The sequence below is a fragment of the Heterodontus francisci genome, chromosome 3, assembly GCF_036365525.1.
Source record: "Heterodontus francisci isolate sHetFra1 chromosome 3, sHetFra1.hap1, whole genome shotgun sequence".
Classification (NCBI taxonomy): domain Eukaryota; kingdom Metazoa; phylum Chordata; class Chondrichthyes; order Heterodontiformes; family Heterodontidae; genus Heterodontus; species Heterodontus francisci.
The window spans coordinates 118,807,388-118,832,552 of record NC_090373.1 but is presented as its reverse complement, the minus strand read 5'-3'; the positions used below and the strand labels follow the sequence as shown (position 1 = coordinate 118,832,552).

The following is a 25,165-nucleotide window of genomic DNA, read 5'->3' as shown; positions in this document are numbered from 1 at the left end:
ATCCCTCCTGAACAACTGATCAGTGGGAACTTGAGATTTAAAAAACAAACTAGGCGAGTCTGTGGGTATAGTTTGTAACATTGATTTTACAATAATATTCACTGGGATTTTAGTGCTATTTTACTTGAATTCTATGTAACCTATGTGTAATCTTGTAGGGCATGTTTAATTCTTTTTTGAAAGCCATACGGAGTAAAGCTAAAGGTACTCTAACGGACTCAAGAGTGTTGGCATTTCTTTCCTTAGTGGGTTAAATCCGTAGTAAAGTAGGACTAAACCTGTGAATAATTGTTTTTAAGTTGCTTGTCTTACAACCCTCCCACCTCCTCCCAATATTTAGCTGAAAGCCCTAGTTATTCGATTCGTCAGGACACTGCTCCCAGCATGATTCAAGTGAACCACGTCCCAATGGAACAGCTCCTTCTTTCCCTAGGTACTGGTGCCAATGCCCCATGAATTGAAATCCATTTCTCCCATACCAATCTTTGAGCCACACATTCAACTCTCAGATCTTATTGATTGGCTCAGGTAATAATCTCTGGATTACCTTTGTGCTTCTGCTTTTTAGTTTAGCCCCTAGCTCCTCATACTCCCTCAGCAGAACCTTCTCAGTCCTACCTATGTGATTGGTACTTATGTGGATCACAGTTGGATCGTCCCTTCCCACTCCCAGGAGATGCCTTAACCTCGGCACCAGGCAGGCACCAGAATCTTTGGGACTCAAGCTCTCAGATGCAGGGAACAATATCTGTCCCCTAACTATACATTCCCCTACCGCTACTACATTCCTTTTTACTCCTCCAACTTGAATGGCCCCTCGTACCACGTTGCTGTGGTTAGTTTGCTCATTGTCCCTGCTCTTTTCCACAGGCTGCAAGAATCTCGTACCTGTTGGACAAGTACAAGGGCCGAGGCTCCTCCAGTGCTACCTTCTGGATCCCCACACCTGCCTCATCAGCAATAACATTCCTGTCCCTGACCACAGATAAAATCTGAAGTACTTAACCCAAGGGGTATGACTGCCTCCTGGACCAAAGTGTCCAAGTAAATTTCTCCCTCCCTGATGTACTGCAGTGTCCAAAGCTCGGAACAAGTGCTGGAAAATGGGATTAGATTGTATGGGTGCTTGATAGTCAGCGCAGGTGCGTTGGGCCAAAGGGCCTGTTTCCGTGCTGTAAAACTCTATGACTCTATAACTCTGAGCCGATGTTCCTCAAGCTGCAGACACTACAGATGCGGTTGCTGTGGATCACACTGGTTGCAACATATCACCTGCCTTCACACCACAAGACTGAAGCTGAAACAGTTTAGGAGTGTTATTTGCACAGCATTTTTTCCTACCTCTTTTTTATAATCTGCATATTGTCAGAAGTATGTGACCGCCAAGTAATGAGATGTCACACTAAGACCCTAGAAAAGGACTTTGGCTTTGTTCTATCAAGTCCTAAAACTGAAGCTGAATACAAATCCAACACAGCTATAGTCTTGCATGACTATATTTCATGACATTTCATTTTATATCTCAAATGATGGATCTATTGCTGAAGCAGCAACAGAATGACAGTTCTGCCACCCATCAGTACAAGCCTGCTTAAACACCAGCCTAACTTCCTTCACTGCCTCTTAATTGCATACTTAAGTCAGATTCCCAGCATGATCAGCACCCTCTATAGGCAGTCCACTTCCACTGGAGGAAAATGTAGTACAGTGCTGCAGCTTAAAGGGCCTACATCTCTAACAATATGAATTACTACAATGTTTAAGACTGGTGTGTCTTCGGAGCATTTGACCTACAGATTTAAAAATACTTCAGTTGCAATGTTACTGCCTATAATAGGGAAAGGAAGAACCAACTTTGACTCCAAAAGAAGGAGGCCCAAGGAGGGCATGATCCAGGCTTGCTGGAAGGTGGTGGTCTTGGCAATAAGTGCTAACTCTTGCAAACGCTGTGAGAGAAGTTGTTCACTAATCTTCCATGGCAGCCTAGGTAACAGGAGGTAATTCACAGCATGCCAACACTGCATGCTTTTTAGTTAAAGCCATCTTAATTCCTGCATTGAACACCATCTACAATTTACTGCCACAGTAACTTCCAACCCCCCAACAACACTTCCTGCCCTTCCTTCTCTGGCATATGTTCCGTTATTCACAGCACAAGTACTTAATTTCCAGCTCGCATGCCACTAAACAGCTTTCGAATGCTTTCTGAAACCTAGGTTGCCCTTTATATAACATGCCTTAAAGAGAAACTGGCCCACAACCAAGGACAAGACAGTACCATCTCAATCCAGTTCCGAAGGGCCACTGACCCGAAACGTTAACTCTGCTTCTCTTTCCACAGATGCTGCCAGACCTGCTGAGTGATTCCAGCATTTCTTGTTTTTGTACCATCTCAATCCCTCAAGACTCATGACGCAAATCATCAGCCAGTCACCTTAGACCTACCGCCACTGTAAAAATTGTAGGGTAGGATTGAAATAACAAAAATAGCAGTAGACCATTGAGCCTGCTCCACCAATAATATCATGGCTGATCATCTACCGCAGCTACACCTTCCTGCACTATCCCCATATCCTTTGATTCCCTTTGTATCCAAAAATTTAATCAATCTCTGACTTGAATATACTCAACAACTGACTATTCACAGCTCTCTGTGGTACAGAATTCCAAAGGTTCTCTTGATTGAAGAACTACTCATCTGAATCCTAAAAGGTGAACCCTTTATGACCTCTAGTTCTAAACGCCCCAGCCAGGGAACATCCTCACAGCATCTATCCATTTCATTCTTAGAGGGCTTGAAAGGGAAGTAATGGCACACAAATACATACACAAAGGGGCGGTATGGTGGCCTTAAATAAGTTCGTCAGATTTTTTTCCAACAAGATATTTTTGCCATTGATGGGATATGATCAAAGGCAAAGCACATGAATGTTTGTGCAAGAGTACTAGAATAATCTCTGAAGTGATAGCTCCTGAAGATTGTGCAATGCCTACAGATCGAGTTGAGTATTTTGTTAAAGGAGGATTGTGAAGGAAGAGGTTATTTGGCAGTGGCTCAGATCATAGACAGTTGAAAACACCTCTAATGAGCTGTGTCTGACAGCTAACAAAACTCAGTTACTGCCTTGTGAAGGAAGTACAGCCCTCTGAAGCATTACTGAGTCAGTGACGTAGTCCCAATTTGATCAGCAGACAGGGAAGGATTGGCTTCAGCATGCAGGTACTGCTGACCCTTGGGGTGTCTGCTCTGCCTGTCATCTCTGAAATGGATCTCCTGATCCCTTTACTCATCATGACACAGGAGATCTAGAGGATAAGCAACTATTTCCCAAAGCCTAGCCTACAAGATTATACTTTGAAAAAAATTAAATATAACTTGCAGAAACTTAAAATACAAACTTAAAAGAAGTTATTCAAAAACTTGCAAAGATTAAGTGTATCCAATCTTACCAGGTTGCTCTTGGTCTCATGACTTTCAGCTGTGGCTCTGGCATGGGACAAGTAGCCCCCAGTGTTCGTTCTGCACAGGCGTTCTTTTCCGCCAGCAAAACACACACGTGCAAGTACTTTCGTTAATTACAACTGAACAGATCGATGCTGATCTGCATCATTCTTGAACTAATCCTGGGAAAACTATACTCTTTCGTTTGCCAACTAGGTTCTTCACAATTTGTGTTGGTGTTTATCTCCACACAAGCAATAGTCTGAAACAGAGGTCCTTATCCTTTATTTCCCCTTCAACCACCTATCTGACTTACTTACACATTTTTAATCTGTTTAACATGAATTAAGTATCCTCTTTAAAAAAAAACTTTGCAGTCACACAAAAGATGAATAAAAGAGGTTGGAATTTAATGGTTTTTTTCTACTTTTCTTGATGAATTTGCCAGTCTATACAGAGCAAAATACACAAGAGGAAAAATTAGATATGCAAGATGATGATATAAGTGAGCAGAATATGTAAGAACTTACTGTTGTGCTAAACATTTTAAATTCTGTTCCAGGCTGAACGCCAATGGGAATTAAAGCCACATGAAGAAAGCGTGGTTTAGTTTACCACTATTGGGTATGTTTAAATAAAAATATTCTGGTTTGTCGGGGCATTCTAAACGTATACACTAATTGTGGAGTGAGAAACAGAGTTAACATTTCAGGTCGATGACCTTTCATCAGATGTTCTGATTTCTCTGCACAGATACTACCTGACCTGCTGAGCATTTCCAGCATTTTTAGTTTTTATTCCAGATTTCCAGTATCAGCAGTACTTTGCTTTTCTACACAGTAATTGTGCCAGTCTTCAAGATCAGCACAGTATTCAATTTCTGATTCCTAAACCACACGACACATAAAAAATTCGTTACCGGAATGAATGAAAAATTTCCCAAAAAACACACACACACACACAAAGAGCAAATTCCAGTTAATACTGAGAGAAGCTGCTTGAAAGACTAGGCCGTGCTCAAAAAGTCGAACTCCCACAGGTCATGGGGGCCAATATAAACGTTCTGAACCGTTTCCAAAACACTGACAAAGCCGGACACGTTTGCAATGACCACATGCTAGTGCACTTACCGTTACTGGTGAAATAGTAAACCATTGTCCGGCAGCACACACCGGTTTTTGCTCAGGCTCAGTGTGACCGGGAAGTCGATAATGAGCCCGGCGCTGTGCCCACGTGATCACCGCAGGCGGCTCTGGGACCTGGAGAAAGATTTTCACAAAAAAAATTCAGGAGGAAGCAAACAAAACCAAGCAGCAAAAATCCCTATCAGCCAAGATGTCTTTTTTTTTGCAATTATTAATATGCATCAATGCCATGATGCTTATGATCCGTGTTTTGCTTAACAGTCGAGTTGAAGACATGTATAGATCAGATGTTAACCTGTCATTTCCTCTTGTGCATTTCCAGGAGTTTAATTTCCTCAATACGTCACTCTCTGGCAATACCAATTTAAACCAATGGTTTGGAACATCGGGCACTGATAGTTGATTCCATTCCATTACCATTTGAGGCTTTCTAAATTTACACCGTGCCGACCCTGATTCTGCACTTTTCACCCGGTCCCTTTCAGCAACGGTTTACACCGGGAAAGTGGCAGCAGCTCGGGGGGCGGGACTTCCTGTGGCTCCGCGCTGGTTGATCCAGCCCGGGCGCGATCTTGCACCAGATTGACAGGGCGCTCAACCAATCGCCGATGGAAAGTGATGGCGGGGATTGTGATTGGGACCAATCGGCGAAGCTTGGAGGAGATTCCAGGCGAAAGGCGCGCGGATTGTGTGTTGGAAGCTGGGGAGTGAGCTCGTGGGGCGGCGGTTTGAACCTGAGATATCGAGGAGAGAGAGAGAGAGAGAGCCGTAACCGGTCAGAGTCGTCCGGCGGCCGGAGAGCGAGGGGGAGGAGGGAGAGTCAGCTCGGCCGGAGACGCCTGAGTGAATAAGGTGAGGGTTGAGTTGAAAAAGCTGCGGGTCCCACCTGCCGCCAGTTCCGGCGGTCATAGGTTTGTGCCGGTGAAGCGAGTGGGTGAACTTTCTGGTGGGTAACAGTCTTCTCTGTGGGGAGGAGCATTCTCCCAATGCAGTCTCTCTGTAACAACAACAAACTGCATTTATATAGTGCAGTAAGACGTCCTAAGGCGCCTCACTGGAGAGATTGTCAAACGATTTCGGTTTTGACGCTGTGTTGCACAGCTGGTTTAACCATCTATCAGCGGATTTGGCTGTACGGTATCAGACTGCACACTTCTCTCTGCCAAAACTGCTACTATTCCAGGATCATCTCATAGAGTCATTTGTGGCAAAGAAGGAGGCCATTCGACCCATCGAAATCATGTCGGCTCTCGATGGAACTATGCAGTTAGTCCCACTCCCCGGTCGATCCCCATAGCCCTGCAAGTTTATTTCCTTCAAGTGCCCATCCAATTTCCTTTTGAAGTTATTGATTGTCACTGCTTCCACCACCCTTGTGGGTAGTGAGTTAAGAGAAGCAGAGTTAACGTTTCGGGTCAGTGATCCTTCTTTGGAACTGACAAATATTCCCCTAGCATCTCTTGCTCAAAACTTTCAATCTGTGTCCCCCAGTCTTTGTACCATTTGTTAATGGGAACAGTTTTTCCTGGTCTAACTTATCTAAGCCTGTCATATCCTTGTACACTTCAATTAAATCTCTCCTCAATCCCCTTTGTTCTAAGGAGAACAAGCACTGCTTTTCCAACACAACCCTGTAACGAAAATCCGCCATCCCTGGAACCGTTCTGGCAAATCCCTGCACCCTCTCAAGAGCTCGCACCCTTCCTGAAGTGTGGTGAGCAGAACTGGTGCAATACTCCATTTGGGGCCTAACCCGAGCTTTATAAAGGTTCAGCATAACTTCTCTGCTTTTGTATATCTGGAGAGCAAAGATAATCTCCCTGCTTTTCTCCACCACCACTGTCTTTTTAAATCCCTCTCTTCCTTGCTGTTTCCACTCTCATCTCCGATAGTTGCAAGAAGCTAGTAGGTTTCTTTGTCAATAAGATTGTCACTCTCTGTTCTCAGCTGTGGCTCAGTTGGTAGCGTTCTCACTTCTGAGTTAGAAGTTTTTGGGTTCAAGTCCTACTCCAGTGACCCATAACAGGCTTGTCTGTAAAGTTAGAACCCATGGAATAAAAGGGACAAATTTTAACATTATTGAAAAAGTATTTGAACAGGAAGAATATCTAAGGATAACTGGAATTACTTCTGCTGCTGCAATTTCTATCATCTAAAAGTGCCCAGAATGCTGCTGTTGTAACACAGTATGCCATGGAATGCAAGGCTTTATGTTTTAAGATCATGAACTTAACTGTCTGGATGTCACTGGCAGTACAAAGTAGCCAGTAGAGATTAGTTAATTTACGTAGTTAATACTGAGCACCCGAGTGTGTATATCGGACCCAGTTCACACAGTAGATTTATGGTGTCTAGTGACACTGAATCAGTGTACAGAATACATATATAGAGTCATACAGCATAGAAACAGGCCCATCGCATCCATGCTGACCATAATGCCTATCTATACTAATCCCACCTGCCTGCATTAATTCCATATCCCTCTATGCCTTGCTCATTCAAGTACCTGTCCAGATGCCTCTTAAATGTTGCTCCTGTTCCTGCCTCCACCACCACCTCTGGCAGCTCATTCCAGATATCCACTATTCTTTGTGTGAAAAATTTACTCCTTTGATCCCCTTTAAACCTCCTCCCTCTCTCCTTAAATCTATGCCCTCTAGTTTTAGTCACCCCTGCCATGGGAAACGGATTCTGCCTATCTACCCTATCTATGCCTCTCATCATTTTATATACTGTTTTATAAACATATATAATTTTATATAAGTTGTGTCCTTATTGCCTCATGTACTCCCTGACTGCTTTTGTATATGTAATGGAGTGTTTAATTTTGTGTTCAATTTTTTTCAGTCTTAGAGGAAAAATGTCTGCAGTTACTCCAAGAAAGAGGAAACATAGCTTTTCAAAAGATTATAGGTAAGTTGTGACATTTTGCTGTTTATAATTTGAATCTCTGATAATTAATTCCTAAAATTGCATAGTTTTGGAGTTATCTGTGCTCCAGGTTGAATGAAAAATGTCTTTCACTGGTGACCCTAGCCTATTCTGTTTATACTACACTTTCAAAACAGACTTATAAAAAAACTTTAAACCCTTATTCTAATTTAGTAGGAACTGATCACACACAGTGCTTTAACTCTATCTGTGATATAGGTTCTTAGTGATCCTAGAGAGAACATAGATTGAAATTAATTAAATTTTTAGAGAAGAATTATGGGGAGATGAGAAAGTGTGAGAAAAAGAAGCTAGTTGTATTTATCCATCTGTGGATAATTTAAATGGACTATGACATTTCAATTGTGCACAGTTTAGGATGACGAGTTGGTATTGTTCAACACACACTATCCTTTGGAAATGTGATGGCGTTTTCTATTGAATGTTATTCAGTTGTTATCACTCAGTTTTGTTACTGAGCCACATTGGTGCTGGGAATTATGAATGTACGAAAGTCATTGAATTCACAATGGAGTAAAGCTTCATAGCAAAATATTGATTTTGTATGATTTTAAGTGTCACTATGTCACTTTTTGTTTTTAACAGTCAGGATTATACTCCTATCAATGTAGCAATACTAGGAACACCAGCAAAAAAACAAATTCTTGATTTCGATAGCGTTGCCTGTTCGTCGGGAACGTCACCCCCTAAATTAACGACCTCGTCAACGTTAAGATGGTCACAAAAAGTGTGTAATTTTGATAAGGAAAATCTTTTTGACAACTGTGCTTCACAACAAATGTTATCTGTTAATCGGTGCCGAGGTGATTCACAGACGAAAGTTTCTGGGCTGTCTCCCAACGGAAAGGACTGTCCACAAAAAACACCTGTACCTGCCAAATCTTTCTATAGGAAAGGGAAGCAACTGTACCTTAACCCTCTTGAGAGAAAATTGGTTAGTGCAAACAAGCTTTCCAAGTGTGCCATTGTAGGTGAACAAATGGAGATGGAAAGTGCAAAGTCTCAAATGAAGAAACAAATTGAAACAAAAGTAAAGCTGCCAAATGGTTCCAGTTCTAAAACTTCATTGGGTTCAAAGGGGACCCGAATAAAACAAAATAAATTTGGATCCAATGTAACTACAGAATTGACTCATCCGAATGAAAATGCATATTATGGATCTATCAGCAGGACACTTCTTTTTACTTCCAAAGTGAATGGTCTAAAGGTACGGCAAAAGCCTAGAATCGACATGGGCGCAGCTTTCTTTTCCACGGGCAGAAGATCTCAGGTGTTGGTCAAGAAGAGGCTGCCAGACCCTGATGCCAAATCATTTTCATCAGATTGCAGCATCAAACATAAACGCAGTAAAAGCTGCACCAACAGTGATGTCAAAAAAGCTAACAAGGAAGCTCTTAAAGCAGTTAATCACAGCAGTGGAATAAGTAATGGGATTAGAGAGAGCACATATAAAATGAAAACCAAACCAGACGGGGGAAGAAAAGCTGAAAAGTATGTGCACCTGCCTGCCAAATTGGTCAATGTTTTGCTTACGAGAGAGGTGAAGGTGGTAGTTCAGAGAATTGAAGTCGCACAATTCAGGCATCCAGTATCGATTACCAAAGAGAAGTCATTGCAACAGGAAGATTTGACAACAAAAGTAAGATGCAGAACTTGAATTAAATTTTCTGTTATTTTTTGCCTGCTCTTTCCCCATCAATATTTCTGTTTTTAAGTTCTTGAGTGTGTTTCTTTGGGTTATTTAATACCCCATCCCACTGAATTCTTAATTTTTTTGTAGGGCTCCTATTTGAAGATGCAGATTGGGGTTGTCTAAGCTTTTGTCTTCATGAGCCATGTTGATGTATACTGTGGAATCCGGGGTACATAGAATCATACAATGGTTACAACACAAAAGAAAACCATTTGGCCTATTGTGTCCATGCTGGCCCTCTAAGAGCAATTCAGCTGGTCCCACTGCCCTGCCCTTTCCCTGTAGCCCTGCAATTTTTTTTTTCTCTTCAGGTGTTTATCCAATTCCCTGTTGAAAGCTGTAATTGAATCTGCCTCCAAAGCATACTCAGGCAGTGCAATCCAGATCCTAACCACTCACTGCATTTTTAAAAAAGTTTTTCCTCATGTCGCCTTTGGTTCTTTTGCCAATCACCTTAAATCTGTGTCATTCTCCTGAACACACATTAGAAATTCATCCCCCCCCCCCCCACAACACCCCATCCACATGCTGCCGCCCCCCCCGCCCCCATCTCTACCCTTTTATACTATTATCCCAGTCTATATTCAGATATTTAAAGTCCCTCATTATTACTACTCTATAGTTTTTGCACCTCTGTCCTGCAAATTTGCTCCTTTACATCTTTCCCACCAGTTAGCCTGTAGAATACCCCAATGGTGTAATAGTACCTCTATTGTTTCTGTACTCTAACCAAATAGATTTTGTCTTTGACCCCTCCAGGACATCCTCTCTCTCCACCACTTCAATATTCTCCATTATCATTACATGCACCCATTTCCTTTCTTTCCTTCCCTATCTTTCCTGAAAGCCTTGTATCCAGGAATATTTAGTACCCAATCATGTCCTTTTTTGAGCCAGGTCTCCATTATTATCACATCATATTGCCATGTGGCTATTTATGCCTGCAACACATCAGCCTTATTTGCCACTCTTCGTGCATTTACATACATGTACTGTAAACCTAACTGCATTCCACTTGGTCTGACTTCACCTAACACCTTACTATTTCTTACTCTAGTGCTATCTGTCTCTCCCAATCCTTTGTGAACCTTGTTTATCCTTTCTAATGTTACATCCTGTTTCCCATCCCCCTGCCAAGTTAGTTTATACTCTCTCCAACACCACTAGCAAACAGCTCCACAAGGACATTGGTCGTGGCTTTGTTGAAGTCTATCCCATCTGGCCTACATAGGTCCCACCTGCCCCTGTTTCCCAGGAATCTAAAGCCCTCCCTCCTGTGCCATCTGTCCACCATGAATTAATCTGTTCTGTTCTATTTTTATACTCACTAGTGCATAGTATGGGGAGTAATCCCAAAATTACTACATTTCAGGTCCTTCTTACTAGTCTCTTTCCTAGGTCCCAAAAAACTGCCTACAGAACCTCATCCCTCTTTCTACCTTTGTCGTTGGTACTGACATGGACTGCAACCTCTGCCTGTTCACCTGCCCCTCCAACCCCCTCAGAGTGCTATGCAGCTGCTCAGTGACACCCTTGACCCTGACACCAGGGAGGCAACATATCATCCTGTAATCACATCTGCGCCCATATAAACATCTGCCTGTTCCCTTAACTATAGAATCCCCTATGACTATTGCTTTCCTAATCTTTTTCCTGTAACCACCTCCACCGGTCCTGTAAAGTTGAACCAGCCGTCGTGCTGTGGACTTGGCCTTGGCTGCACTCCCCAGCGGAACCATCAATCTCACCAGTGTTCAGAACCGAATACTGGTTGAGCGAGAGTGAGATGCACTCAGGATTCCTGTGCTACCTGCCAGGTCTGTCTTGACTGCTTGGCAGTTACCCAATCCCACTTCGCCGACACATCCTTAAACTGTGGGATAAGAGCAGGAGTAGGCCATTGGGCGTGCACCGCCATTTAATAGGATCATGGCTGATCATCCACTTCAATGCCTTTTTCCTCGCACTATCCCCTTATCCCTTTCTGTTATTGGTATTTAGAAATCTGTCAATCTCTGTTTTACACATACTCAATGAGTGAGCTTCCACAGCCCTTTGAGGTAGAGAATTCCAAAGATTCACAACCCTCTGAGTAAAGAAATTTCTCCTCAGCTCGATCTTAATTGGCTTCCCCCTTATTTTGGAATTGTGTCCCTTATGAAGCCTGGCGACCTGACCCGAACCCAGCGAGACACAACTACATAGGTTGGGTCTATATTCCAAGTCCAGCATTCGGGCTCGGGTTGGGTCGGGCTGGACAGTGCTGCTTCCAGGAAGTCACAGGATCATGCTTACTCATGATTACCCACAAGTCCATCTGCAGGGATAGCCTGCTGTTGGAATGGATCAACGATATTCGGGTAGGGTGTGGAAAAAAAATTAAAGGTCTCGGGCTGGCTGTGGTCAGGTCGGGCCCAGATCGGGTTTTAATTTTATACCCGAGCCAGGCTTTAGTCCCCTGGTTCTAGACGCCCCAACCAGGGGAAACATTTTACCTGCATCTACCCTATCGATCCCTTTAAATGTTTTATAGGTTTCACCTCTCACTCTTAAACTCTAGAGAATACAGGCCCAGTTTCCCCAATCTCTCTTCATAAGACAATCCAGCCATCCAGAGAACGAGTCTGGTGAACCTTGGTTGTACTCCCTCTATGGCAATAATATCCTTCCTAAGGTAAGGGGACCAAAACTGCACACAGTACTCCAGGTGCGGTCTAACCAAGGTTCTATACAATTGAAGCAAGACTTTGCTACTCCTGTACTCAAATCCTATTGCGATAAAGGCTAACATACCATTAGCCTTCCTAATTGCTTGCTGCACCTGCATGTTAGCTTTCAGTGACTTATTGACCAGGACACCCAGGTCCCTTTGTACATCTACGCTTTTTGATCTCTTATCATTTAAGAAATACTCTGCACATCTATTCCTCCTACCAAAGTGAATAACCTCACATTTTTCTACATTATATTCCATCTGCCATGTTCTTGCTCATTCACTTAGCCTGTCCAAATCCCCTTGAAGCCGCTTTGCATCTTCCTCACAACACACATTCCCACCTAGTTTTGTGTCATCCACGAGATTGGAAATATTACATTTGGTCCCCACATCCAAATCGTTGATATATATGGTGAACAGCTGGGACCCAAGTACTGATCATTGCGGTACCCCACTAGTCACATCCTGCCAATGCAAGAATGACCTGTTTATTCCTACTCTGGTTTCTGCCAGTTAACCAGACCTTAATCCATTCCAGTATATTACCTCCTATCCCATGTGCTTTAATTTTGCTAACCAATCTCCTGTGGGGGACTTTTATCAAAAGCCTTCTGAAAATCCAAGTATACGATGTCCACCGACTCCCCTTTATCAATTCTGTTAGTAACATCCTCAAAAAAACTCCCAACAGTTCGTCAAACATGATTTCCCACTCATAAATCCCTGTTGACTATGCCCAATCAGATCATTATTATCCAAGTGTCCAGTTATCATATTTTTTAGAATAGATTCTAGCATTTTCCCTACTACTGAGGTAAGGTTAACAGGTCTGTAGTTCCCTGTTTTCTCTCTCCCCTTTCTTAAATAGTGGTGAAACATTTGCTACCTTCCAATCTGCAGGGACTGTTCTAGAATCTGTAAAATTTTGGAAGTTGATCACCAATGCATCCACTATCTCCATAGCTACCCCTTTCAACACTCTGGGATGTAGAATATCAGGTTCTGGGGATTTATCAATCTTCATTCCCATTAATTTCTTCAATACAACCTTCTTACTAATAATTTCCTTCAATTCCTCATTCTCTCTAGTCCCTTAGATCTCTGATTCTGGGAGATTTCTTGTATCTTCCTCAGTGAAGAGAGACAAAGTAATCATTTAGCTCTCTGCTATTTCTGTATTCCCCATTACAAATTCTCCTGACTCTGTGTGCAATTTGTCTTGGCCAAACATTTCCTTTTTATGTATCTATGGAAGATTTTACAGTCCGTTTTTATGTTTTTTGCTAGTTTTCATTCATATTCTATTCTCCCTTTCTTCATCAGTTTCTTGGTACTTCTTTGCTGTATTCTTAAAATCCTCCCAATCCTCAGGTTTACCACTATCTTGGGCAACTTAATAGGCCTTTTCTTTTAATCTTATACAATCCTTAACTTTGTTAGCCACGGTTGATTGCCGTTTCTTTTTGGGTTTTTGTGCCTTTAAGGAGTGTATAGTTGCTGTAAACTATATAATAATTCTTTCAAGACTATCCATTGCCTATGTACTGCCATACCTTTTAATGTATTTTCCCAATCCACCTCAGCCAGTTTGCCCCTCACACCTTCATAATTTCCTTTGTTCAAATTTAACACACTGGTTTAAGATTGAACTACCTCACTTTCAAACATAATGTAAAGTTCTATCATCTTATGGTCACTCATCCCTAAAGGTTCTTTTACAAAAAGATTATTAATTATCCCCTTCTCATTACACAATACTAGATCTAAAATAGCCTGTTCCCTAGTCGGTTCCTCAACATACTGCTCTAGAAGACCATCCCTAACACACTCCAGAAACTCATCCTCCACAGCATTAGTGCTCATTAGGTTTACTCCGTCTATAAATGACTTGGATGAGGATGTGGAAGGCTGGGTTAGCAAGTTTGCCGATGACACGAAGGTTGCTGGAGTTGTGGATAGTGTGGAAGGCTGTTCTAGGTTGCAACGGGACATTGACAGGATGCAGAGCTGGGCTGAGAAGTGGCAGATGGAGTTCAACCTGGAAAAGTGTGAAGTGATTCATTTTGGAAGGTCGAATTTGAATGCGGAATACAGGCTTAAAGACAGGATTCTTGGTAGTGTGGAGGAACAGAGGGTTCTTGGGGTCCATGTCCATAGATCGCTCAAAGTTGCCACCCAAGTTGATAGGGTTGTTAAGGCGTATGGTGTGTTGGCTTTCATTAACAGGGGAATTGAGTTTAAGAGCCGCGAGGTTGTGCTGCAGCTCTATAAGGCCCTGGTTTGACCACACTTGGAATATTGTGTTCAGTTCTGGTCGCCTCATTATAGGAAGGATGTGGAAGCTTTAGAGAGGGTGCAGAGGAGATTTACCAGGATGCTGCCTGGACTGGAGGGCATGTCCTACGAAGAAAGATTGAGGGAGCTAGGGCTTTTCTCATTGGAGCGTAGAAGGATGAGAGGTGACTTGATAGAGGGGTACAAGATGATGAGAGGCATAGATAGAGTGGATAGTCAGAGACTTTTTCCCAGGGTGGAAAGGGCTATCACCAGGGGGCATAATTTTAAGGTGATTGGAGGAAGGTTTCGGGGAGATATCAGAGGTAGGTTCTTTACACAGAGAGTGGTGGGTGCTTGGAATGCGCTACCAGCGATGGTAGTAGAAGCAGATACATTAGGGACATTTAAGCGACTCTTGGATAGGTACATGGATGATAGTAGAATGAAGGGTAGGTAGTTAGTTTGATATTAGAGTAGGTTAAATGTTCGGCACAACATCGTGGGCCGAAGGGCCTGTATTGTGCTGTACTGTTCTATGTTCTATATGCATATTGAAGTCACCCATGATTACTGTATTACTCATGCTACATGTTTCTCTAATCTCCATGCCCCGCACTACCACTACTATTTGGTGGCCTATAAACAACTCCTACCAATGTTTGCTGCTCCTTGCTGTTTCATGGCTCCACCCAAACGTTCCACACTTTGTTCTTCCGATCTGAGATCCTCCTTTACTAATGTACTGATTCCATCCCTTATTATCAGTGCAAGACCACCTCCTTTTCCTTTTTGCCTGTCCTTCCTAAATGTCAAGTATCCTTGAATATTCTGTTCAGAGTCTTGGTCACCCTGCAGCCCGTTTCCGTAATGGCAGTTAGATCATACCCATTTACCTCTATTTGTGCCTATAAATCATCTACCTTGTCGTGAATGCTGTGCGCATTCAAGTAGAGTACCCTTAACCTTATCTTCTTGACATTATTCTGTATTCTCAGCCTAGGGATGACCACCTCTAGAAACGTGCTATTCATGAAACACTTAAGTCTCGCAGATGCACCACAGTGACTAGCTGCTGCTCAAGCTAACTAATTAACAGAAGTAAAACATGTATAAGATTTAAATCTTTGTTCCTATTAATTGACATTTACCTCAAGATCTTGATGCAGACTATGGACTTCTGATTTAGGATTTACGTGTCAATGTGGCAACCGATGTTAAGAATGGCCCTTTTCAAATAATGAGACGTGCAAAATTTAAACAAGACAAATTAGTGAGTTAAATGTAATGAACACATATAGGACTGAGTTCCCTTAGTTTTGAGGAGGGGCACAACACATGTGAGCTGCAGTTTGAACACCCTGGTGCAGATGAACAAATTTTTCAGTATCGGGCTACTCTATATTTCTTCTAACATTGTATTTTATTTTTTAGGCTGAAATTATTTCTTGTTTTTTTTCTGATTATTCACTTGTATAAATTGGATTTGGCAGAGTAAGTGACGATTTAGAGTGAGTGATGCTATTCATTAGATAATGTTTATGGAAACTCAGCGTGATATCATGCTTCAAGAACTTTTCTTTAGGAGAGCTGTGTTTTAGTTTCATCTTGATGGTTCATTATGTGGCTTATGTAGGGCAGTGTGAAAATGAGGTTGTCCTGCCATATTGCAGGGAATTTTTAAAGGGGCAGTGTTGACGCTTCGTCCATTACAATGGTGGCTATACTTCAAGAGTACTTCAGTCACTAAAGCAATTTGAAAGGTGCTATATAAATGCAAAACTTTTTCTTTTACACTTTCTGTGCCAGATCTTTACACTTTTACTTCCTGCTCATTTTATCACTGAGAGGTGTTCCAAGAGTGACATCTGATTGTCTGTGTCTGTCACAGCCGGGCATCCCTTCATTTGTACCGAGCTGTAATGAAATGTATGGTATATTTGGCTGCTGTTTGTAATGAAGCAGATAAATAGCCAAACAAGCTGCTTGTTTATTTTATGGAATGGCCGACATGATATGAATGCCTATTAAAATAGAGTAGCATGAATAATGAAGTTATGGAACTGAGTGATTTTTCATATTCCAAAGACTCTGTTTAAATGAATTACAATTGAATTATGAAAAATACAACAAATTTATATATCTATGTCTGTCTGTCTCTGTCCTGCTGTCCATCCGTCTCCCTCCCTCCTTCTGTCTCCCTCCCTCCTTCTGTCTCCCTCCCTCCTTCTGTCTCCCTCCCTCCTTCTGTCTCCCTCCCTCCTTCTGTCTCCCTCCCTCCTTCTGTCTCCCTCCCTCCTTCTGTCTCTCTCTATCTCCCTCCCTCCCTTCCTTTCTCTGTCTCCCCCTCTGTCTGAATCCCCCTCTGTTTGTCCCTTTTCTCCTCCCCCCCCCCCCCATCTCATATGACTATATATGGTTCTTTGAACTTCTATCTATAATTGACAATTATGTGTTGGTTGTTCATTGTTACAGTGGTTTGACCAGTTTCATGATTCAGAGTCTGAAAAGGATAAACAAGAAATTTTGAATGCTGAGGTAAGCTATAGTATAATGTTGAAATCCAATATGGACTGGTGAGAAAACTGTTTCTGACTGGAAGGATTCTATGTGAGAGGACTGCACAGCTACCATAGAACCATAGAAAAGGTACCGCAGAGAAAGAGGCCATTTAGCCATGGTGTCTGTGCCGGCTGAAAAAACTAACCACCCATTCTAATCCCACCTTCCAGCACCTGGTGCGTAGCCTTGCAGGTTACAGCACTTCAGGTGCAGGCTCAGGTACCTTTTAAATGAGTTGGGGGTTTCTGCCTCCACCACCAATCCGGGCACGAATGCCAAACAACCACCACCCTCTGGGTGAAAAAGTTTTTCCTCATGTCCACTTTAAATCCTTCTACCAATCACAAATCTGTGCCTCTTGGTAATTGACCTCTCCGCTAGGGGAAACTGGTCCTTCTTGTCTACTCTATCTAGGCCCTTCATAATTTTGTACACCTCAATTAAGTCGCTCCTCAGCCTCCTCTGATCTATGGAAAATAACCCGAGCCTATCCAATCTTTCCTCATAGCTGCCATTTTCAAGCCCTGGCAACATTCTTGTAAATCTCCTCTGTACACTGTCCAGAGCAATTATATCCTTCCTGTAATGTGGTGACCAGAACTGTATGCAGTACTCCAGCTGTGGCCTAACCAGCATTTTATACAGTTCCAGCATTATATCCCTGCTTATGTATTCTATACCTCAGCCAATAAAGGAAAGCATTCCATATACCTTCACCACTTTATCTACCTGTCCTGCCACCTTCAGGGACCTGTGGACATGCACTCCAAGGTGTCTCACTTCCTCTACCCCACTCAATGCCCTTCCCAAGTGCATTACCTCGGACTTCTCCGCATTGAATTCAAAAAAACAGAAAATGCTGGAAATACTTATAAGGTCCGGCAGCATTTGTGGAGAGAGAAACAGAGTTAAAGTTTCAGGTCGATGACCTTTTCATCAGAACTGGGAAAACGTTTTAAGCATTTTCTGTTGTTTATTTTAGAGTTCCAGCATCTGCAGTATCTTGCTTTTGTCTCTCAAATTTGGATGACTTTGTTTCTAAATAGTCAGGCTGCTTGTCCAATATGCAGTCCTGGGTGAGCAGAAATTTCCTCCAACTAAATATCGGGAATACCGAAACCATTGTTTTTAGTCCTTGTCACAAACTCTATTGCCTAGCTGTCGACTCCATCCCTCTCACTGGCAACTATCTGAGGTTGAATTGGACTGTTTGCATCCTCGGTGTCATATTTGACCCCAAGATGAGCTTCTGACCACACATCCATGCCATCATTCAGGCCACCTATTTCTACCTCTGTAACATTGCCTGACTTTGCCCCTGCCTCCCCTCCTCTGCTACTGAAACACTCTTCCATGTCTTTGTGACCTCCTATATTTGACTATTTCAATGCACTCCTAGCTAGCATCCCACGTCCTAGCCTCTGTAAATTCTGCTGCTAATGCCCTAACTTGCTAAATCCCATTCACCAATCACTCCTACTCTCCTACATTGGATCCGGGTTAAGCAATGTCTCTATTTTTAAAATTCTCATCCTTGTGTCCAAATTCTTCCATGCCTTCGCCTGCTACCTATCTCTGTAATCTTTTACTGCGCTCCTCTAATTCTGGCCTCTTGAGCATCCCCAATTTTGATGACGTTGCCATTGGTGGCCATTCCTTCAGCTGCCAAGGCATTAAGCTCTGAAATTCATTCCATAAACTTCTCCATCCCTCTACTTCTCTTTCCTCCGCGTAAGATGCTCCTTAAAACCTACCTCTTTGACAAAGCTCTGCCCCACTAGCCCTTAATTTGGCTTGGTGTCAATTTTTGTTTTATAATGCTCCTGTGAAGTGTCTTCGAACATCTTAATTATGTTAAAGGTACTATATAAATATGAGGTGAAGGAGAACAGTGTATGGGTGTAGTGCTTTTTTGAGACAGTGATTATAATATATTGTTGGAGCAGCATATGGATATTTACTGTGTACCTGGCCTATGTTTATACCTGACCTCCGAATGCTTGATGCCATCACTGGGTGACAAGCTGACATAATTAACCTTGTTGAGAGCATTAATTCCCTTTCATAACCCCATACTAAAAAGAATGAGTTTCTTTTTGCCTATTTCAGGCCTCTAAAATACAAATGGGCTTCCATGCATGGACAAAAGTAATTAAGTTTTTTAAGGAAAATGCTCTACCATTCTAGAATGTTTTATTGCCACGTTAGGCCAATGATAGGGTATGGGCTGCCATTGTCATTAGCTCATGTTTAGTTAAGTCTTGGAAGAAGAGTTTCTTAAATTGCATTCCTCATACAAGTAGTAAACCAGGGCCAAAGCCCTCTGAACATCTAAGCTGCATTGGCATTCCGATGCCAAGTGTAAGTGAATGTGGAACTGATCTGTGCCTCTTTCAAGAAGTATGGCATTTGTCTGCTTCACTCCTCGCTAACAAAATATTATCACTTTGCCGTGATTGGTCTCTTTAAAAAAAAAACTTGTTAGCATCAAAGGACACTATCTAGTGTGCTGTTATTGTTTTTTTTAATATTGAGTTGGATTTTAGTCAGTATCTATTTAGGTTAAACTGAATTCCATGAAAGTTTTATTTTTGCATTTCTGTGAAAGGAATTATATTTTAATGGTTCTAAGTAGCAATAAGGAATGTCAACAAAATTGCATTTATATTTTTCACATCTTTCACATTCTCAAGATATCCTGATTCCTTTCACAGATACCACACTTAAGAATGCTTATAGCATTTGTTTTTGAGTTTGGCTTAACTTTTTAAAAAGAAAAGATAATACGTTACATCATATTTAATTTTACCTTTCATCTTAAGAGCTTTAGTACTCGTGAAACTATTTTGGGATTTCAAGATGGGAGCACCTCTGAAGGAAATACTGACAAAAATGAAGGTAATTGATTCAGTCATGACTAGGGCTCAATATGAAATGAGACCGTGTGATGGTTCGTCTTGATGCTAATTTTGGATTGGCTAAGGTACTGATGTCCACTTTTGAAAGAATCTCTGTATTTCTCCTTTACATCCATTGATATCTTCCTGGAAAATGGACATGTATGGTTGTTGAGTAGAAACGAAACTGCTCTGCTGTGATGCTTGCCAAGCTCCAGTCTCGCGTGAAGAATGTTCATTTGAGATGACAATGCTTGTAGAATCTAACATGAGTCAGTGCCTTTAGGAGAGAAGGTGATAAAATGGATGGCTGGAATGGATGAGACTGTACCTCTTAAATTCCATGTTGGTATTCAAAGTATAGTTGAAAATAATAGATTCACAATCAAAATTGGTATAGTAAGATATGCTTTCTGTTCTAATTTTGGATAACCTTTCAACATTATTGTAGTTTGTAAAAGTAACAATTGGGGATAAAAACTAGGAGATATAACTGAGCACTTGCAGTAAAAATTGAAAATGCTGGAAATTCAGGGCAGGTTGCTTAGTATCTGTAAAAAGAAAAGATATGTTTCAGATTTAAAGTCTTCATTAGAACTGAAAACTAAGAAAATTAAACTGTAAGATTAGAAAAATACAGTGAAAGTAAAAGATGATGGAGACCAAAAAGATATTTCAGTCATAGAAAGGGTGTTAATGGGTGGAATGATTTGCAGAATTCGTCATATAAAACTGTTGGATGGTGTCAAAGATTATCAGTGAAGCACTGGAAAAATATTGAATGAACAAAATATGTGGATAGAATGTCTTATGGACTGTTTATATTTCCATTTTGTGGGTTGAAAAATATTGGCATTTTGTTCTTAACTAGAACATGTAAACTTTTAGTTTAGGATTTCTTTTCAATTAGCCACTTAAAGTACTCTGGCCTGCATTTTGCAAGAGGTTTTGATGGTGAACTGTCAGGAGTTCGCTGTTATTAGCCCTCTGAAAACTGACTGCAACTTCAGGATTTAGTGCATGAGAAGGCTGTGCTGTGAACCACCTCCACACACCCTTATGGAGCCAGCAATCAGTGAAATCAATTTGTATGACAAGAAATTCCCCTTTCCCACTCTCATCCCTGTTGGACTATCATACAAAGTTGCACCTTGTACGGTCAGGTGCAACTGAGTTTATAACGGGAAAATGAATAGTAACTATTGCTGAACAGATCTGGCCCTGAAAAAAAAAAGTTTATATTTGTGGATTGTTGTTAAATGTCTCCATTATGATTATTTTAAAACTAATATTTAAAAGAAGTTCATGACATTTTAGCTTCAGTTATATATACAGTATGTAAGAACATAAATAGGAGCTGGAGTAGGCCATTTGACCCTTCAAACCTGCTCTGCCATTCAACAGGACTATGGCTGATCTACCTCAACTCCAACTTTCTGCACTATTCTCCAATATATGTCCCAATCTCTATTTGCTCTATGTAAAAAATTTTTAAAGTGATCTGATTTTAGTGCTTTTTATTTCCTGCTTGGCATCTGTGGGATTTCATTAATTGGCTGCTTGGTCAGCTTAATGATTTTACTGCAGCTCCTCGCTGGGAATCCCCCCCCCCCCTTAAGGGGGGGAATATGGATTTGAGGTTACAATCAGATCAGCCATGCTCTTGTTGAATGGGGGAGCAGGTTCGAAGGGTCGAGTGGCCTACTCCTGCTCCTAATTCGTATGTAGGAACACTACAATCCACTGCATGGCGAGATGGGTAAAGTTCTCATCACAGAGATCGTGTGATCTCTCATCACTTCTTTCTTTGACCTCAGCAGTGAGCACTTTTGTTCATCATTGACTGCAAAATACAGGCCAATATGTTGTAAATATACAAACAAATGTTCATTTTAATTGTCATTACAATACATATTAAAGTTTTGAGTTTTGTGATTGTAATATTTTTGGTTAGTTGAGCACTTTTTATAAATGTAATGAGCATGTTTTGTCTTTTTTAGGTTCATCTGCTGTCTACCCCATTTTTAGTACTTGTACTGGCAGTAAAAGGTACAGACTTGCCATTAGATCTGAATATGTGTTTATGGTACTAAGTTTGCCTTAGATTATGGCCATTATATCCTAACATATGCTACCTCTTAAATTCCTGTGTCTACTAATTTATTAGAAGCATTTGTTTTAAATAGGTTACTGTCTCTGCTAAAATTGCAGAGGCAGTAATTGGAGACAATTACATTAGTGACCAAAAGCTAGTATCCCATTGTGTATTTTTAGGCAGTGGTCTTTCTAGACTTATCGATACAAATATGTGTGTGGTAATACATTTTGGTGGGAAAAATAAGAAGACCAGATACTGCTTAGAGAAGTGTCTAATTTGGGTGGAAGAATAAAGGTGTCTGGGGGTACCAAGGCACTGATCACTAACTAGCGATGCAGGCTAATAAGGCCATAAAACCTCAGGTTTGTTAATAGATGGGTAGGATTGAAAAGTAGAGAAGGTGTGTTAAACATGTATAGAACCTTAGGTAGAATACATTTGGATAACTGTGAATAGTTCTGGTCTCTCTTATGAAAAGGATTTAGAGGCACTGGAGAAGGTGTTTTAAAAAAAGATTTTCTAGGATGATACCAGAACTGACAGGTTATACCCAACAGGCTGGGGCTCTTTTTTTTTCTAGAAGAGAGCAGATTGAGGGTGTGACGTTTATGGAGGTCTTCAAGATTATGAAAGATTTGATAGGGTAGATGTCGAAGATATGTTTCCACTTGCTGGTGAGACCAGAAATATGAAGTTCCTAATAAATGCAGTAGGGAATTCAGGAGAAATATGGTGAGAATGTGGAATTTAGGGAATTGTTGAGGCAAATGACATAGATGTATTCAAGGAGAAGCTAGATAAGCACATGAGGAAAGAAATAGAAGGATATGTTGAAGTGGTTAGATAAAGAGGGATGGGAGGAAGCTCATGTGGAGCATAAACATTGGCATGGGCCTATCTCTAATCTAAATACTTTGTAATACTTTTAAATGTTGGCAAGTTATACATTAGCGATTATAAATTTCAAAGTACCAGAAAGTATTGTATCTTAAGTGGAAATTATTTTATTGTAATTGTTATGACCAGGTGAGAAAGAGGTCTAGGGGTTCCCTTTCAGCCTTCACCTGGTCTTACTGTAACAGGGTTTTAATTTTAAACACACTGTGATTTGAGCTCCCTCTTGGTGAATTCTTGTTTGCTTTCCAATTATAAGGCAAAGAAATGAGCACAAACAGGCTTTCTTGGGTTTAAAGAAGAAACATGACATTTATTAAACTTGAACTAAACACTCTAATTTGGTTAACACCTAAGGATACGCACCGTGCCCCATGCTAGCATGCATACGTGATATGTACATGCAAATAGAGACAGAAAAGAACAGAAGAAAAGATAAGTGGAAAGGTTTGAGGCAATATCTGATGAGGGTCTTTTTGTTACTGTGCTTCAAGCTCACTGTTAAGTCCTTGTTTGTAGGTGAATCTTGCTTTTCGTTGGAGCCCAGTATTCTTCTTAAACCTTGTTCACTGGAGGAAACCTTTCTTTCTGGGGTTCATGTGTCTTCAATGGATTCCAAAGCTGGTGAGAAAGAGATGAGCAGACAGGAGAGGCTGCGGTGAGCCAGCCACGAGAGGTCTTTTCAGTCCAGGAGCAAATAGCTTTCCGTCTTCAAATACTGTTTCTCCAATTTAAAACTCCCCTAGTTGGCCAGCAGGTGGTCACGTGACCGACTGGTTTGACCAGGTCTCTTCTGTGTATTGGGAAGCAGGGACTGGTTCCTTTGTTCCAACACTGTCTGCTAATATGTAAAAAATGTCTTTCCAGCCAGTGGCTTGGCAACCCCTGGTAATAGGCTGCCTTTTCTTCCCAGCAACGATTTTAAAATTTAATGTCCATGTGGCGAAATATATGTGCCTCATTCTTGGCAGATGGGGGCCTGCATGACACCTCCACACTCAGGAATGAAATGCGATTTGGGGGAAAAAAAGGCGCATTTCATTAAAAGGTTTGAGAGAAATATAAGATACAGAAAGAAAAACCATGCATTTCCCTTATTCATTTCCATTCATTCATAACTCTTAAATCTTATTAAAATTGTCTTTTCTGGATGCCAGTGCTGCTTTAATTTCCCCTTTTTAGCATCCCAGTAACCATGTGGTTCTTTGGGGAAACTTTTCTTCAGTTTTCCCATTGCCATGACTGCATAGGGTCTTGGTCCCTGCTGAGGTAATGTTTTTCCTCAGGAGAGTAGTAGTGGGCGGGTCTATCCTGAACACACACACACTCGTTGCTTTGCTGAGCCATGCAAAGGCTTTTGACTTCTGGGGATGGGTGGGTCCCTTTTCCTCTGACTATGGAGGAGGATTCTTTGTTAATTTCCCTTTTGTTCTCTGGGACATTCCTGCCTTCAAGTGTGTGTACAGACTTGACTGCACTCTCCTGCGGCACTTCGACTAGTTGAGGCATCACCCTCACTGTTCTCTGCCCCCTAGAGGTCTCTCTTTGTCTTGGCAGGTTCCTGTTAATGCTTTTAGAAACTGGTGGGGTCTGGAGTCTGTACTTACATAGGAGGATGTGGGGTCTAACTTTTCACGTTTTTTTGGCATTAGCCAACCGGACACTAGGGGTTGTCATCCGGGATTCCTCCCGGACTTCCTTTGACCTGCCCTCTTGGTCACTTTTTCCCCTTCTCTTTCTCAACTTCTGCTAGCCGTGTGCTTGCCTGTCCCCTTTTGTTCTCGCTGGCGGTCCCTTACAGTTCACCAGCCCTATGCTAGAGGGTCCTCCTAACACCGGTACAGGACTTAAGGGTGCAGGTTTCACTGTAGGTTGGAGTTTCCCCTCATCCTGGCATATGTGGCAATTCCTGCAGTACTCCACCACATCTTTGTGGAGTTTTGGCCAGTCAAACCGCTGTCTTATGCGGGCTTTGGTCTTTCGAATACCGGCATGTACAGCCACTGTAGTCTTATGGGCCCTTCTTAATATTTCTCCCCGATACCTCTGCGGAACCACTAACTGATGAACTACTGCCCACTGTTTGCTCTCAGGTCTGTGAGGAGAACTCCATTTCCTCATCAGTACCTCATTCTTTAAATAGTAGCAATCAGGATCCCCCTCTGCGTCACTTTCAGATTGAACAGCCTGTGCTAACTCTTGCAATACTGGGTCGGCTCGCTGAGCCTCAGCTAGGGAAAATATATTTAATTCAATCCCTGGGTCTCCTAACTTTCCAGAGAAAGTCTCAGACAGACCGACCGACCTCGTAGTCATCTGCCTGCAATGCCAATGCAGTCTCCTCTGGTGGAGCTGGTTTGATCATGGCCTAATCCACTACACATTCAGGGAAACTGCAGGGAACTGTCTCTTGCCACGGTCCTGTCTCTCTGACCTCCTGCGGTCTTTCTTTCACTACTAGGGCTACCACCTTCAGACATGAAACCCTGATG

The 25,165-nt window shown here is 41.8% G+C and overlaps 2 protein-coding genes across 3 annotated transcripts in view; one reads left to right on the top strand and one right to left on the bottom strand.

Moving 5' to 3' along the window:
- ccdc25 (coiled-coil domain containing 25) overlaps positions 1-5,105 on the bottom strand; it is a 34,980-nt gene extending 29,875 nt beyond the window's left edge. The window contains exons 1-2 of one of the 2 annotated variants that reach the window (XM_068025725.1): positions 4,883-5,105; positions 4,573-4,701 (exon numbers count right to left, since the gene is read on the bottom strand). In XM_068025725.1, the coding sequence (XP_067881826.1) occupies positions 4,573-4,597 (25 nt within the window). In that variant the 5' untranslated portion in view covers positions 4,598-4,701; positions 4,883-5,105. The remainder of the gene's footprint in view (positions 1-4,572; positions 4,702-4,882) is intronic. The other variant, XM_068025733.1, reaches the window with a different exon arrangement.
- Positions 5,106-5,252: 147 nt separating this feature from the next.
- Positions 5,253-25,165, top strand: part of esco2 (establishment of sister chromatid cohesion N-acetyltransferase 2) — a 50,843-nt gene continuing 30,930 nt past the window's right edge. Inside the window, exons 1-6 of the mRNA XM_068018505.1 lie at positions 5,253-5,439; positions 7,435-7,500; positions 8,125-9,178; positions 16,698-16,760; positions 19,607-19,682; positions 21,682-21,730. Coding sequence (XP_067874606.1) covers positions 7,448-7,500; positions 8,125-9,178; positions 16,698-16,760; positions 19,607-19,682; positions 21,682-21,730 — 1,295 coding nt within the window. The 5' untranslated portion in view covers positions 5,253-5,439; positions 7,435-7,447. The remainder of the gene's footprint in view (positions 5,440-7,434; positions 7,501-8,124; positions 9,179-16,697; positions 16,761-19,606; positions 19,683-21,681; positions 21,731-25,165) is intronic.